The sequence below is a fragment of the Pieris napi genome, chromosome 10 (genome assembly GCF_905475465.1).
Source record: "Pieris napi chromosome 10, ilPieNapi1.2, whole genome shotgun sequence".
Classification (NCBI taxonomy): domain Eukaryota; kingdom Metazoa; phylum Arthropoda; class Insecta; order Lepidoptera; family Pieridae; genus Pieris; species Pieris napi.
The window spans coordinates 12740489-12757804 of record NC_062243.1 but is presented as its reverse complement, the minus strand read 5'-3'; the positions used below and the strand labels follow the sequence as shown (position 1 = coordinate 12757804).

Here is a 17316-nt window from a genome sequence, read left to right as displayed (position 1 = left end):
TGTGTATAACATTTCAGAAATACAGAAATCAGAAGCCGCGAAATAAAATGCCGTAAGTTGGAGATTCAGATACTACGAAACTTTAAAGCTTATTATAAAAGTAGATAAATAAGTGCAAACATCAACTTTTACATATTGTTAAGCTCTTCGAATACAGTTAATAAAAATGCATATTTATTATGAATTAAGTATCTACAGTAGGTACATCTTCTTACTACAAAATCCTAATTCAGTATATAAACAGGATAATCGTCATAGTACATATATATAGATAAGTTTATAAACTCGAAACAAATATAATCATAATCAAAATCATATTTGAATAGATAATTAATCCGAAACAGTATTATGATAATTTATGGAACGATTTACTTAAGTAGCTGACAAGATGTTAATAACAATATCACTCACAAATTTATAAGCTTGCTTTAGTGTATAAATTGAAAAACTACAGGACAAATTCGATATTTTTTTCATTTGCTTCGAATTAAAGCCGTCCTAACAATTATAAGGGTTTTGTGTTTGATTTGAGACTCTGTTTTTTATACAGAACTGTACTGACGTTTGGCCACAATCAAACCTAATGGTAAGTGAGATGTGGCCTATTGGAAGGTACGCCTGTCCAGGAGATGTCTGTTTAGTTGCCGCTTTAATGAACCCATATTATACTGTCTGGGGAAGAGGCAAGGAGTTCCACTCCTTTGCTGTTTTTAAAAGGAGCGACGTACCAAATCGTGCAGTGCGGCACTTGGGGATGTCGACAACGAAGGGGTGAAACTCCAGCGTGCTTCTAGGTACACAGGTAATAATTAGGAAGCAGTTATAGCCTTATAGGTAGTCAGTAATGTTTAGTTTGAATTTACTCGACGAAGGAGGTAATAAGTGTCAATATAACGGGTACATATATAGATATCTTTTGAATTTTGATATAAAAAAATATATGTTTAACTAACGCTAATAAATAGATTCGCAAAAAAATATTCACTTCTGTGAAGAATTTGAAAGTTGTTTGTAAGGCAGTGTTAGTAAAATTTTGTAGCAGTTATTTTCTTCGTAGGCAACTAGTTTTATATATAAAAGTTGAGTTGCCTCGAGCAAGGGATCAAATCGACTTCTTTGTTTTGCGATTTTCCTTTATCTAACAAATTACATTTTAACCTTGGCTTTTTAATAATACATTTATTTTCAAGTAGGTCGAGATTATGCCTTTTCAGGGTTCTAATGCCAATGCCGCTTATGTACCGAGTGCTTTACAGCCCTTTTAGAGATTTTTCAATATCGACACATAAATTCGAAAATACCAGGAACTAATAAGTGATGTAATGGTTAATATCTGTACCACAAAGAACGGTTCAGTAGCCGTTGATACACAACTTTAACTTAAATAAACCCTGAGTACAAACCTCGTTTCGATATATTCTTAACATGAAATTGTCAGTCCTAAGCATCCTTAGGACTGATAATTTTGAAGGAAATTAGTATGGAAACAATATTTTTAGACTGATAATATACTACTAAAGCTTAGCCTAAAAATAGTTTACGAACACTCATTAATTATTATAAAATTGAGGACGTAACTAATAATGAATATAGTTGGCAAACAAGTTATCAAAACCAAAGCGAAACATGAAAGTAAGTCAAACCAAACATAAAAATATGACGTATTGCGAACATCATTATACTTGTTTTCTCTTATTCATTTCTGTTACCTTAGTAATTGAAATAATTTGCAATTTCTTGACGTGAGTCAGATGTCACTTAAAGGGACCTATTCGTACAATTGTCGTAAAGCCTTGATAAGGGAGGCCTTTTGACACTCTTTGTTAGGATCGTAAAGTTGCGTCGAGGAATCGGAATAGCGAATATAAAATAATTTGTTATATAAAAACCAGTGAATACGTATTTTTATTTCTTAAAAATTACTACAACTGATTATTTAAGCTACTACAATTACTACTTATATTTATTTTTGTTATTAAATATGAAAAATACAAGTACCTAAGTAGTAGCGTCAGTGGAGAGATACCTATGCTTATTTTTTATCTATAATAAGTAGTTTAATATTTAATAAGCCAATGGAATAAAGATTTTCCTTCCTTCCTTCGTTCTCAGACAATAAAAATCTATTAGATTCTGAAATATTGGATTTGATTTAATGATTATAACCAACCTACCAACTCACGCGCATTCAACTGAACTTGTCAGCAATTTTTTTTTCTATTAAATCTTCTTATATACAATAATGATGTATACTAGGAAACACCCTCTAAAATGTTTTTTTATTGTAACAGGAGGCAAACGGGCAGGAGGCTCATCTGATGTTAAGTGATACCGCCGCCCATGGACATTCCCATTGCCAGAAGGCTCGCAAGTGCGTTGCCGGCCTTTCAAGAATTGGTTCGCTCTTTTTTTGAAGGACTCTAAGTCGAATTGGTTCGGAAATACTTCAGTGGGTAGCTGGTTCCATATAGTGGTGGTGCGCGGCTAAAAGTGCCTTAAGAAACGCTCAGTCTATCCAACTTCAAAGATCTACAAAGTACAAGTAACGTGTACTAATAAAAGTAGAATTTAAAGCAAGTTTTTTTGAAGTACAAGACTTTTGAGAAACATTATCGAAGTTGTTGCTCGTATGCGAAACTTTTCTCGCTTCAAAATTAAAAAACCAGATCAAATGAGCAAACTACGAGTTTTACATTTAAGACGCAAGTTAAAACACAGACATACGTAATGTAATAGAACTCAATAAATGTAATAAATATAATTATCAACCGAAATCTTTTTATTTTGCTTTCGCTTGCGCGTCCCAAAAAAAGAAAATTGGTCAATGCCTTCTGAAAGACAGCAATTGGCAGGAAGTAGCACAGGACGTGCTCACGACGAGTTTTAATTATTTAATTACAAACAGTATACACAGTAACAGGTAGCACACTTTCTGTTGCAATTTTTTTTTTTAAAGCAGAGTTCATGTTATTTTAAGGAGTTTACTTACCGTAAATCCAATACCGACGGTCGCTGAGAAATTCCCAGGTTGAAATTTACCAGTTTCAAACTGAACGAGCAGAGAGGTTTTGCCGACACCGCTGTCCCCGAGCAATATTGTCTGAAAATAGAAGTCTGTAAGCAATTTTCGAAATTTTATACTATCCCATTGGTAATTAATTGAGTTTTTTTATGGTGGAATGATACAAGTTATTTATCAAAAGAATAAATCAAATCAAGAATACTACTAGGTACATATTAAAACATTATATACTCAAAAACTAAAACAAGTTTAATTTTTTCAGCTATTTCCAACCCTAAGAGAACCCCAATAGAGCGTTCAAACTCCAGCTGGGCGTCAATGATTTTTCATTATATCTGTGAAATAAACACTCACTCAAACTGACACGCAATTTGTCAAATGTCAGAAGAAAGAAACGCTATCTAAAGTCTAGAAGATATATAAAAAAACAGTGGCGCTATAAACTTTTTAGGTTAGGTCTGTGCCACAGATATCTGTATCTGTTTCATGATCTGTCAATCTAATAGGAAGTAGGTGATAAGCCTGCCTGACATACACCGTCGTTTTTTTGGGTCTAAGGCAAGCAGGTTTCCTGACGATGTTTTCCTGCACCGTTTGAGAGAAAATGCGCACATAGAAAGTGCATTGATGCATAGCCAGGGATCGAACCAACGAGCTCAGAGATGAGATTCGCACGGTGAAGCCACTAGGCCAACACTGCTCCTAGCACCTTAGGTATATACATTACAAGTATTTTGGATAGAGTTTAAATTTAGATAAAATCAATAACAAAATTGAAAACCGGGAAAGGTTGAAATAGGTTTATGAGCTGTCGTGTCTAGATTTCTTCATAAATAATAATTGCTTCTTCTGAAGGTAAGTGATTCACTTCAATTTAATCTAACAAAGGAGACGAGCTTTTCGAGGTGCAGACAAAACCTTAATAAATTGAACTTTTCACACTTACCTACATATAAATAGATACAAGAAAGGTAAAAAACAGCTATTTTAAAAATGATGGAGACCAAAATACCTATTAATTGCTAAATTTTAGTGATCATTGGAGGGACTAGATTTTTATACTAAAAACCTAATGAATCTTAAATTTACCTAGATCGTAACACATTTATTAAACAGTACTTGTACCTTATGTATGGGAATGTCATCGTCGTGAGGCGCGCGCGCCGGTGAATCGACAGGCCGGTAGTCTCTGTAGCCAGTAGGTGAGGGCGTGGCCCGTAGGGTCGGCGCACGCAACTCGTCTTCGAACACATCGTCGCTCATGCTGTCGTCAGTTCCCATTTGCTTTAAAAAAATTATAAATTAAATTAAAAGCTTCGTCTGATCACGATGCCAGAAAACAAATTAGCAAGATAACAAAAAATCTTGAGGTCGTATGTTTAATCGGATGTGCGCTTAAGGTTCTATGTGCGCATTTAACATTCGCTCGAACGGGTGAAAGAAAACATCATGAGGAAACCGGCTTGCCTTAAACCCAAAATTCAATGGCGTGTGTCAGGCACAGGAGGCTGATCACCTACTTGCCTATTAGATTGACAACTGATCTTGTAACAGATACAAGAATCTGAGACCCAGACCTCAAATGGTTGTAGTGCCATTAGTGTTTTTTTTATTATTATTATATAAAGACAGAGATTTAGTACGTTGAATAAGAATAACTAAAAAGAACCAGACGCTCAGTAGGTAAGTACATTCACGAAAAAATTGGGAATAATATTTTCAGCAATCTATCAAAGAAAACTTTTTGATCGAGTTTAAATAACTACGAAGTTTTTTAATCAACATATTGGGTATTAAAAACACCTTTATAAAGTCAAAAAAGTCAACTCGATGTATCTATCTATCTACAGTGATTCTTCATAATATTCTAATATAATAATATATCTCTTTCGTGTGCAATTAATTTAAAAAAAAAATGAAAAATTACATAATAGTCCGCGTTACGTTCATCCGCTGACGATGATATCTCGTGTTTAAAAGGTTTCTTTGAAGTTTGAAGCGGCTTACATTTCTTTTAGCTAATCATAAAATTTTCCTTCAGAAAATATAAATGAAGGCTTTGTAAAATTCAGTTTTGATCTATTTTTATATAATTGCGTAGTATCTGAACCGTCTTTACAAATTTTACAACTAAACTGTAGATTAAATAACCGGTGCAATATAATAAGTTTTTCTAAAGGCACAGACAATAAAGAAAAAACTAACGCGCCAAAAGAAGTATAACTTCAAAAATAGTGCTACAGATACAAAAATGTTTCCACTTAGGTATGTCTCACTATTGTAGAATATTTTCGTCATTATTTTGACTTACCTACTTTTTTTTTTTTTTTTGGAGTTTATGGCCTGGTATCTAGACCTTTAGGCCAATGACTTACCTACTTAATCAGAGTCACCACAGTTATGTGAATTTTGATAGTATTATTATAAACTGTACGAGTATATGACTACTTTTTGAGTGGTTGTCAATTCTTGAGCCCCCTACTTCGTGATAAGGTCCTGGTTCTCCTAAAAGCAACATACAGTCAAAACCGGTTATAACGACATTGAAGGGACCGTATAGTTGCCGGCGTTATATCCGATAGTCGTTATAAGCAATGTCATATACACAAGTACAGTACATATGTATGTACATAGTTATCGATCTAGAATAGGTAGGTATGGGTTATAATATGGAATGTTAATATTATAATATGTAAACGAGTCATAAAATAAACAAAAATATTTATTACGAAATAATTAGGTATAAAAGTAATCAGTCATTTTGGTACGTTTTTTTTTAGCCCAGTCTCAAATATTTTTTGCATTTTATCCATATGACATGAGATTTTTCTTTAATAGAAAACGCTTTTCTCTTTTTTTGCGACATGATAACACATAAATGCACAATTGCACAGTGTAAACAACACCAACACTTTTAAATCAAACTGTTACTCACGCAGTCCATTAGCGAACTAAACATGTGTAAAGTATGCAAGGTCAAATGGCCGGGAAGAGGTTTGGATGAGGTGGGAGAAAGTGCTTAGGTAATAATATGCCTAAATATTCATTCAATGCTTATAAGATTTAAAATCGTTTGTATTCTTTTGTTTTGCTAAGACAAGAAGCGGTTGGTCGTTATAGCTGATGAATATGTATAAAATTTTGTCGTTGTAAGCGATATGTCGCTGTATCCGATGTTGTTATAAGCGGTTTGTTTACTGAATAGTTTACTAGGGATTCGGACGGGACCATACAATCTGGTTGTAATAACCGATAGGTCGTTGTAAACGATGTCGTTATAAACGGTTTTGACTGTACTTACTAAATTGTTTTTTTTTTATAGAATGGGGGCAAACCGAGGCTCACATGATGGTAAGTGATACCGCCGTCCTTGGACACTCTTAATATCAGAGGGCTCGCGAGTGCGTTGCCGGCCTTTTACGTTGGTTGGTGGTGGTGCACGGCAAAAATTGCCTTAAAAGACACTCAGTTGTGGAAGCTTAAATTATGTCAAGTCTAAGTATATACTCGACAGAATTTTATAATATAATGTATCATTTGTCACTATACGTTGTATGAGCACTCGGTTTTATAATCAAGTTATATAAATGGGCTTATGCCTTCGTCAAACATAGTCCGAGATCAAAGGATGCTATACAGAGACAAATTGCAATATTGGTGACGAGTTTGCTTTTCAAAAACGTGTCTTATTTGTATCATATAAGTACGATTATGGCGTGCACAGTGTATTCAATAAACCCCTTGTTTTGTCTCGTAAATCCATCAATAACGTTTTGAATCTACTGACAACCACAACTACTGTGTAATCAAGTTTTCAGGGTATGTTCAATGCGTTTCCCGCGCTAAGAGTCCGGGATTCAGAGAAACGGACACAGATGAGTGAATGACTACCAGAGTGGAAATTACCAATTCTACTAATCTTGAAAATACCCGTCCATTTTCAATCTATTGACACTTTTAATATATTTATAATAAGTAGTGTCAATAAAAAATAGGGAAACTGAAGTATGGCGTCAACTACGGGGTATTTCTTCCTGTGTGGCATCCATTTTTATTATTGTCTTTCATATTCTGTGATTCGTGTACCTACTCGTTCCGCGATCGAATCGACTACACAGTCAACAAAAATCCCAGGAAATTTAGTTTCTAATCCGCCCAAAAAAAAAATATATAAATCTACTTCTTAACAATTATTCTTATTTTTAACTTTAAATTTTATTTTATTTACATTTTACAATACATTATATTACAATAGGTACCTTTACACAAGACTTCGTTACTTACACTGGTAACTTTTACTATTATTTATTTATTTTATTTTAATTATTACTATTTTCTACGAAGTAATATTACATTCCTTTTCTTTCTTTTTTTTGCGACTGAGGCGCAAACTAGCTGTTGTGGTCTCTGGTAGAATGACCAGCGCTGTGGAACATTCTGCTCCTCAGCATAATGCTGAGCCAGGGCCAATTACAACCACAGCACACACGCATTTAAACTTGAATCGAATCGAATGGGAAAAGGGATGTTTTTATTTTTGATATATCTTCTTCTTTTCTTTGATTACCTATTGTTATTTGTTGTGTTTAATGTTTATGTGTGTGTGTGTTTGTTAGTAATAAATGTTATGTCTGTCTGACAAACGGCAGTTATAGGAACGACAGTCGAAGATTACTTTAATATTAATTACTTTTGATAATAATAATGACATGTAATTATTAGGCTTGACACACACTATGATGTCGTTCTCGGTCCGATCAAATCTGTCTACACTACTAGTCTTGGTGGCCTTGCCAGCCACATTTTGTCTCATGTCACGGGCAGCAAACCGTCCATGGGGTGGGAATTCCTGGAAGGACTCCACACAGATAGAAGGAACAAGGTTTATTCGTATAAACTTTAGTATGGTCATCCTCACGCCTTTGCGTCTAAAAATTCTGATACGAAATTCAGTTTCCTAGATCTGAATCAGTATCAATTACATACGTGATTATACAATCTTGGAACTACTATTACCCCGATATGTCTAAATGTAATTAAAACCTTACGAAGCATCATAACGCCATCCCTCACGAGTGGGGTATTATGTAAATATAACCCGACCCTACGTGACGGAGTCGCTCAAACGATAGCAATGTTTATTTAACTTGCGTAAATTGAAATTTGCCCCAAATACATCCGGTTACAAACGATTCCTTTGCCCATTGAGGCATCAATATGCAAAGATACCAGTGAGTGCCCAAAACAAATAATTAATATTGTGTAATTTTATTTAATATAGAGTGTTGTAGTTTTCTTACTTCTAGTTTTATGAAACAGGACATGCCGCCGCCCATGGACACTCGCACCTGCAAGACGACTCGCAAGCGCGCTGCCGGCTTTTAAAGAATTGGTACATGGAAACTGGTTTCACATAAAATAAAAAATAAAAAAAATAAAATATGTTTATTATGGAACATAAGATACATGTATCACTTATTCCACGTCATTAAATTTGAATTTGTAGGCGTCCCTACTCATCGGCAAAGAAGACAGAGGGTGTAGGCCGAGAGAAAAAGCCGGCGTAAAAAACTCTCGGTACTCTTTTAAAATATCATAGTTATAATAGTTTTTAATTGATCTCAATTTATTATCCTAATACGAATTAATTGTAGGCAAATAGCGTAACTCACAAAAGGCATAGTGGCAGGAAGAAGGAGGCCTGGCGGTAGGAGCTGACCGCAGGCTCTTGGTTGAAGAATCTTAGACAATGGTTTGGTCAAAGCACGTCATTGTTCAGAAGCGCGACATCCAAACTTGAAGTAGTGATGATGATCGCCAACTTTCGAAAGGAGATGATACTATAAGTAGAAGAGAGAATGTCAATTCTTAAAATATCCTATTAAGAGCGCGCATCAGGCTAGCAAAATTCATGATTTTACTTGCGTCTCCCTCCGCCCGCTCTAGTGACTTATTGAAACAATCGTATGCCCGACGTTCGCGTGAGATGAGACGGACGATACAGTGTTTCACGGAACAAATATGAAGTAACCGCCAAATGCTTTTTATTTAAAACTATACCACATAAAATCGCTAGTATCAGCTATGGGCCAAACTAAAGTGCTGTAATTCAATAGTCGCCATGATTGAATAAAAACGAAATTACGCAAAAGTTAGAAGTAACTTTGATTTCTTTTTGTATCGAGGATTTTTTATTAAGACGTTATAGTGAAGGATCAATACATATTTATTGTTTTTAAGTCAAGCATCACATACTTAGCTAAAATGAAATCTACGATGAGTGATTTTGGTTTGTGCCTGCTCTTAACGTCTAAATTTCAGCCTGAAATCTCGCGAGAACGCGGGAGGAAGCTGTATTTTAATATCGAAGGCTTGAGTACAAGAAATAAGTTGTTGCTTTATTAAAAGCTTTCAGCTTTGTATCACTTTGAGATGTATCCTTTGATGTCGATTTATCGAGAATATTAGCTAGGTATATTAAAGTTATTAAATCCCGACTTCTACGAAAATCCATATGAAGGCTTTTAACGGGAAGCAGCGAGGTACGGAAATCTCATGAAGGTAACTCCCGAAATTGGTTTGGGTTTTTGATTTCAATTCAATCTTTATATAGAATCTAAATTAACATATTTGGTACTACGCTTGCTATATGTGGTAATTTAATAAATAATTTATCAAAGTTAGGAGTCACCAATTTATTATTTTTGCACGCTATTCTTAATGGGCGGATAGATAGCACAAATTTGCTGTCGTTAATTTCTCTAAGAATCCCCGTATGCGACAAGATATTCACAATAGTTCCATGTGCATCTTCGTAATTCGCCAATGTTTAATGTAATCTGTTTTGCGTTTGTAGGTATGACGTCTAAGTGTTTTCTTTTGTATCTATGTGTAACTGTAAGTTTACTTATAAGTAAAAAACTAGTAATTTAACATATTTAACAATATTAACATTGTTAAATATGCATACAAAATGCCATATTGCCAATTATTGCAGTCTTATTTTATATTATAACATGCATGTACCAACATTTTACCAAAATCTAGTTGATCAATTAATTTTTAAAAAGAATTATACGATATTATTATAAAATTATTGATATTATTGATTATTTATTTAGAATTTTTTACTATTCTTAATTCTTCATTAATTATTTAAAAATTCAATTAGAAACAATTTATAATACAGTACCTACAAAAGTACTGTATTTTTTTTATTGAAATTCTTTTAAATTGCTATAAGCGCCATCTATAGAGAATGTGATAAAACAAATCAACTGACATGTTGTTTGTACAATCTGAATATTGGTTACATATATTGTACTTTTTATTGCATATTATAAAAACATTAACTAACTTATGGGTTCCTAAAATTGAGAATGAACGGTGTCTATTTTCAGTAATAAAACTAAGGCCTTCAAAACAATTGCAATGATAGGTACCTAATCCTATTTTATATTGTCGGTACCCAATACTTGCGTCAAGATACGGAAAGTCCCATAATAAAGGAAGATATCTGATAAAAAAAAGTAGACATGTTAACACATTCAACTGGTGTTCACCCTTGCACCCCCCCACCCACCTAATTAAGCCTATTTAGATGCTATTGATTCTCCCTTCATGTTTATTCATTGTCATACTAGCTGGCTTTTAAACGGACGAAAATATTTAATTAGATTTTTAGTTTACTGAATAGTTGGTATTTAACTCATATTGAAGATTACCACATCATACATATTGCTATATCTACAGTATATGTTACAAGCTATCTTTGCTAAAATATATGAAAATTTTGGTAAACATAAATGTTACAAAAAATTAAAATACTAGTAATTTTTAGTAACAATGCTTTCTTTGATTACTTGAAGTAATATTACATTAGAGTAACTTGATCAGTTTATTTTTAATTATTAATTTTAATTATTAATTATAATTATTATTGGTTTATTATGAATGAAGGCCTGTTTACTAAATTTATTATGTCAACACGTACCTATGTCGAATCTTCCTAATTAATAATTATTAAAAGTAATTAGTATATACAAAAGTGCCTGTACTAATATAATACTATTTTCTACGTGACGCAGACGCGTAGTCAAGGTCAAAATTCATCTGAAATTAATTATTATCGGAAGCGTTAGTAAATTGTTATCTCCGTGACCTTTTGATAAGCGTCCCACTATCCTGTCATGCGATTAAATAACCAATCAAGCAGCCGTCGCTGAGGGAGTTTAACTTGGTATTCTCAGCTCAAAAAATGCCGAAATTGAGAATTACAAAACCTTGAAAAGTTAAATTTTTAGAATACCAAATGCTCTCCAACTTCGCTGATGATCAGCCAACAGTTAAATCTACTCACACTCATTTGGTTGACACTATCATAAATTGCCGAAATCGGACTGGGCGTGCATTCCGGCTGTCACTGACGCTGAACTGAAGACACGTCACACGCGGTTCACATATTCTGGTGACAGAAGACGGAAACACTAGAACTGATCTCCGCGAACCGAATCATTTTTTGAGGTTATGTCCTGAATGTAGGACAACATTAGGGTTGAAAATTCCGTAGTGTGCTAGTGTGTGTGATCGTAAAACGTGTTTCATTGATGCGTGCTTGTGTAGTTGTGTTGCAGGGAGCAGTGGGAGGACGGATGCGGGGATGTATCGGGAGATTTTTTATTTTTATTTTGTCAGCGTTGAATCCAGCTAACAGTTAATTTATATTACATTGCTTATCTTGTTGATTTAGCGAATTAAGTACGACGAACATATATATTTTTATATATTTACCTAATAAATGATAGCTTAATTAGTCGCAGATGTATGTGATATGGTTGTATCGCAATTGAAGAAACGATATACGATGAAATACATATGAACAAAATGCGGATTAGCGTTAGTAAACTGTTATTTATCTTTAAGAAAATAATGGAATTTTAGAATTTAGTTTTACCAATTTCGAAGCCCACGAACGAAGGCTCCACGGCTCCACCAACACGTGGATGTCGAGGCTATTCAACTTCTTGAAATCATTGGCCTAGTGAGAAGATTGAAAATGACAAAACCAGTCAAATTAGTGAACTAATGTTAGTGCACATAAGTCTTATATGTTAAACAATGGTAGTGTTAAACATAGAACAAAGTGTCTTCCATTTATTAGCGACTGTAAGTAGTGTTATTGGACACTTTCTTATGTTAAATGTCCTTTTTAGTAAAGTAGGTTAGTTTTGAGTTTATTATTAGTCTTAAGCTAGAACGTAAATTTTGTGTTTGTGCAGAGACAATTTATATGTAAAAAAAACATATTTTGTATCCTTACGTAAACTGCAATTATACATATTATCTTAAAATATGTATGGATTTAATACACATCCACGTTCAAACCATATATTTGCTTTCCAACCGTAAGTTAATGTTTAATACAAAATTGTCGAAATTTAATAAAATTAAAGTAATGTATTTCCGAGATAGATCTTTGGAAGCTTTTTACCGTGTACGGCTGGATTCTGTTAAATCGATGCGAGCCGCAGATTCAACCGCGATACTACTGACAGTGATCTCACATTATTCTCGAACATTCGAGCTTTTAATCGAGTTTAAATAGAAATATGACATGCTTTCGTAGTCTAGAACTTTTGTGCTTCAAGTAGATAGAACATATTGCTATTTCTACAGTATATGTTAAGCTATCTTTTCGAAAACATATGACAATTTTGGTAAACGTAAATGTCACAAAAGTATTTTTTTTTAATCCTAGTATTTTTTGCTTATTGTTGTAAGCAAAAGAAATTACCAGCAAAAGAGCAGTACGTGGTAGGCACTAAACAATGCTTTCTGTAAAACAGCTCACTACCGAATACCGGCTCCATTTATAATTGCGAAGAATTTGAAAGAGAAGTGCCTAAACTCCTGTGTTGGTTTTTGCAGACGGAATTTGGAAAATTCTGCTGATTATAAACCTTGGGAATTAATTAATAAGGGACGACAATGTTCATGTAAGAGGTTACTGTTCTGTATTTGACCATTTAGCAAGTTGTGTAAGGACGTAACATAGGCTTGAGATCTCCGATCGTGCAGTGTCATTATATTAAATTTCCTTAGTCGCCAATGGCACGGGGGCCTATGAGAAAATCCTGTATTCATAGCAATTCATAGCGTTGCGTATGGATCGTATGTAATGAATTCCATATAATGCTACCGTATTCAATATGTCAAAAAAAGTGTCAAAATAATTTATTAATATAGGTAACGCAATTTACACCTATGAATGTCAAAAAAAAATATAATGCTTCAAATTTTATATTTACTGCCAGTTCTCAAATCAAGGGTGTCGAAAAGATGAGAAGAACTGGCAATAAACCGTCACTCTAAATATGACTGTGCATCAGAGTGTTATACAAAATTATTTTAGTTTTACAACCAAAACAATCTTTAAAATTTATGTTATAATATATCACTTCAATGGATGTCGGTCCCACATGCTTTAGATATGGGACCTGCCCAAACTGAACCTCAAAAGCTATAAAGATATATAGATATTACGATGAAGTTGAAGGCTTTAAATTATCTTATAACCTACGATTTACGTAGGAAATTAAGTGTGTATTGCCTGAGCATAACATTAAGCATTCTCGAAGTTTTAAGATTTCTTTACATAGTTGTCTCTGACGGCAAAAATACTTCAACTATAATCTAGATTTAACAACGGAATACAGTTAATTTATTAAACTCATGTATAAAACTACAATATATATTAAAACTCGAATCTAGAACTCGTAGTAATGAAATTTCTCTTGACATGCGCGAGTTGACCTCCGCAATCGATGGGAAGCATTTGTTTATGTTCCATCTCGCTCGCACGTCTATGACGTTCCCTTCGATAGGACGTCCGAAGATTACATTAGTTCACACGCACTGTACTAGATGGCATTAGCTGTATCGTGGAATTACGATTGACAATAATTAGTCAACATATGCAATTTTATAAGTAATAAGGTATTTTGTAGTTTGTATACATGAAGAAATTTCAGATTATGTAATTAGTATTATCCGAAGATAAGTTGTAATTTTAAAATATTCGTAGAATTAAATTATGTTGAACCTATTAATTAATACATATTAAATGTTCTATGTTATTAATTGGATAGGTGTATTTATTTACTTTAAATAACATCTACTGCTTGGGACCACCAAGTCATACCGCAGACGTCTTGTATGTTAACAATTAGGACACTCACAATATATGTAGAAGTACCTATTTGTCAAGTCCCGGTCAATTTAGGGCGAGATAATTTCTGTATTTTTTTTATTAAATAGATACCTAGTCATTATTCTGTGTGCTAAAACAATAATTACCGGGAATCAAAATACGTTAAAGCCAAGATCGCACAAAAACCTATCACCTGGCATCAAAAACAGACAAACAAAAGCACTAATCGAAAATTTCGACACAATAGCAGGAAACGCGGTCTAAATCCAAAGTTGCCTCAAGTTACAAAAACACCAGAAAAAAATACCGACTCAAGCGACCGCCTACCGCAGCCAAAAATAAACCAAAAGATAAACCAATAAAACATCCCAAAACTAAATTGAATGCAGGTTAAACTGGCTCTTGTGTAGTTGTGATAAGGTGTACATTACGATTATGTTAATTGATGCATTGGTGAAAAGTACGAAATCATGAAGTTATCCAGCGAGGTGCATTAATCGAGACCTGCAGTTAATTTAATGTAGAGGTTATTTTTAACTCGAAACGTATACTCTGAGATGTATAATTAGTTTAAGAATTGGTACGCTCTTTTCTTGAAGGTCGAATTGGTTCGGAAATACTTCAGTAGGCAGCTAGTTCTGCACAAACTGCAAAAACTGCCTTAAAAACACTCAGTTGTGGAACGACGGACGTCGAGGTGATACGGATGGTATTTTGTATTCTGCCTTGACGTCAGATGATGAAACTCAGCTGCAGATATTAGTCCGAACCACCCCTCTGAACACTCTCCATGGTAAATGCGGTAGAATATGCAGAGAGACCCCACATCTCTACGCAACGCCAAGGAATCCAGTCGCTCAGTAAGAGACTGTTCGACGTCGACCATTCGAATAGCTCCTCATTAAATACGTTCAAGCGGAAGCAGCTGGTACAGGGGAGCACCCGCCCAGAGATGAGAACAGTTCTCCATGTGAGGCTGAATTTGAGCTTTATAGAGTCACAAAAATTAAAGTCAAACTCCAATAACTTCCAGTTTAATATAAACAGACAAACTTGAATGAATACATTCAAGTTTGTCTGTTATATTTTTTGTTTTTTGGTAGGAAACAATGAAAATATAGTTTTTTTATTTATACTTTTTTACTTTAAAATTTAACAGAAAATCTAGTTTTCTATAGATAGAAAGAATCGGTAAATGCAAGGTACGAATAAAATCTGATCCATGCCTGAAACTTCCAACTTCAGCGCTGCTTTGCGCTGCGTTCCCTAGTCGCATTCATTACCGTCAGTCTCAATTTTGGTTAAAGCGCTTCTTATAGCGTTTCTCTATACGAGGTGGTCATAGCAAAAAGTGAGGGTAGGACTAATGATAATCTACCCGCAAAGCAATTTTAAACAAAATATCGAGATTTCTATGAATTCTTTTTACATTAATGGGTTTTCGCTAAGACAATTAATTGACGAGTGATCTTGAAATAGATACAAAAATCTGAGGACGAGACCTATAAACGTTGTAGCGCGTTTAGTTTTAGTTTTTATAAATAGTTAGGTTAATCAAAATCATCGTATATTGTCCAAATTTACAAAGTTAAAGGTGAAATTATGATGTTCTATTATTTTTTAAATAACGCTATATTTAATAAATAATTAAATATTTACAACAAAAAAGTAAGTGACGAACCTACCTATTTCGGTAATGTAAATTTGATAATAAGTGATATATGGCCTGACATTCACTCTCTTCAAGTGTGATGATGGCTGAAGCCAATCGTTCTTAAAGTTCCCGGTCATCAATCAGTCTTCTAGCTCCACAGATTAATATTCCACACGCGACTATAGGTAAGACCAAGCCTCACTTTGGAATGGATGGGAATTAAAGAATATTAAGACAATGAAAGTCTGAGTTGAAAGGTACATATAGACTTAGTTTTCCATATAGTACATATACATCAATTTTTAATAAAAACATAGATACATTCGTGTCCATTTATTATGATAGTTTTTTGCATTTTTTCTAAAGTCTACTCAAAACTTTAAATTTAAGATCGCAATGGTTATTTTTATTTACTTGCATTCGAACGAAATATTGGACTGTTTGATTTGACTTTGACGTTTATAAGTGTACAAAAGTCACCTTAATGAATAATATTTTATTTTATTGCTACAATTGCGATTTTATCAAGAAAATCAGCAGCATCTGTGTTTAACACAACTCGTTTACGAAGTGTAGATTTCATGAAATGAAGTTTTCGGATGTACGATATGTATGAAAAATATAAGACACTATTGCAGTTAAACTAACTTTCGGTTAATGTAACTTCGTATGTTAAAAACGCCGCGAGCCGAGCGAGACTGACTTCCGTATAATACCTTATTGAGATAGGAGTCATAGTTAGGAAAAACATATTACATACATTGATTTTATACACGGATAAGAAAGTGTTGTCAAGTCGGTCTCTTTACATTGTGTGAAAGTAAATCGAAAAATCGATTAGTGCAATGACAGGCTGCGAAGTCACCACGGATGAAAGGACTATAACAGCCAATATTGCTGAAAAATTATGGAACGAAAGTGTGTTGTGTGATAAAGATCTGACAAAGGGACGTTTTATTGTTGTTAGATACCTAGTTTTAATAAAATAATAATGATTTCAAGGATTACCTTACTTATTAAAACGGACTTCATACCACGCAATACGTATATTCTAAAATGTAATTAACTGCGAATATAGTTTAGATTTTGTACCTACTTTTACATTACGTTCTAAACTATTTTTCTGTCCCACAAAATTCAAACGAAATAATTCCGATACGAGTGAAGACACGCGGTCCGGCAACGTCGCTTAGCCGACAAGGCAGCAATATTAATTTTGTGAGGTAGAAAGAGACAGAGCTACCAATTGTGTATTCAGAAAGGAACGGATGCGGATTGTGTAGTTCATACGTGACCTGCGAGAAAGTGCTCTGAATTTGTAAATGAATGAATGAATTGAATAGTATGTTAATTATATTCAATGGACAATGACGAATAAATAGAAGTGGTCGTTTCATATGACTTCTTTCTTTCTTTTATCTTTTGTTAATA

At 33.9% G+C, this 17316-nt stretch overlaps 1 protein-coding gene across 2 annotated transcripts in view; it reads right to left on the bottom strand.

Moving 5' to 3' along the window:
• Positions 1-11643, bottom strand: part of LOC125053193 (ras-related protein Rab-37) — a 49408-nt gene extending 37765 nt beyond the window's left edge. The window contains exons 1-4 of one of the 2 annotated variants that reach the window (XM_047654437.1): positions 11382-11643; positions 8695-8862; positions 4148-4306; positions 2990-3100 (exon numbers count right to left, since the gene is read on the bottom strand). In XM_047654437.1, the coding sequence (XP_047510393.1) occupies positions 2990-3100; positions 4148-4306; positions 8695-8703 (279 nt within the window). In that variant the 5' untranslated portion in view covers positions 8704-8862; positions 11382-11643. The remainder of the gene's footprint in view (positions 1-2989; positions 3101-4147; positions 4307-8694; positions 8863-11381) is intronic. The other variant, XM_047654438.1, reaches the window with a different exon arrangement.
• Positions 11644-17316: the final 5673 nt, after the last annotated feature.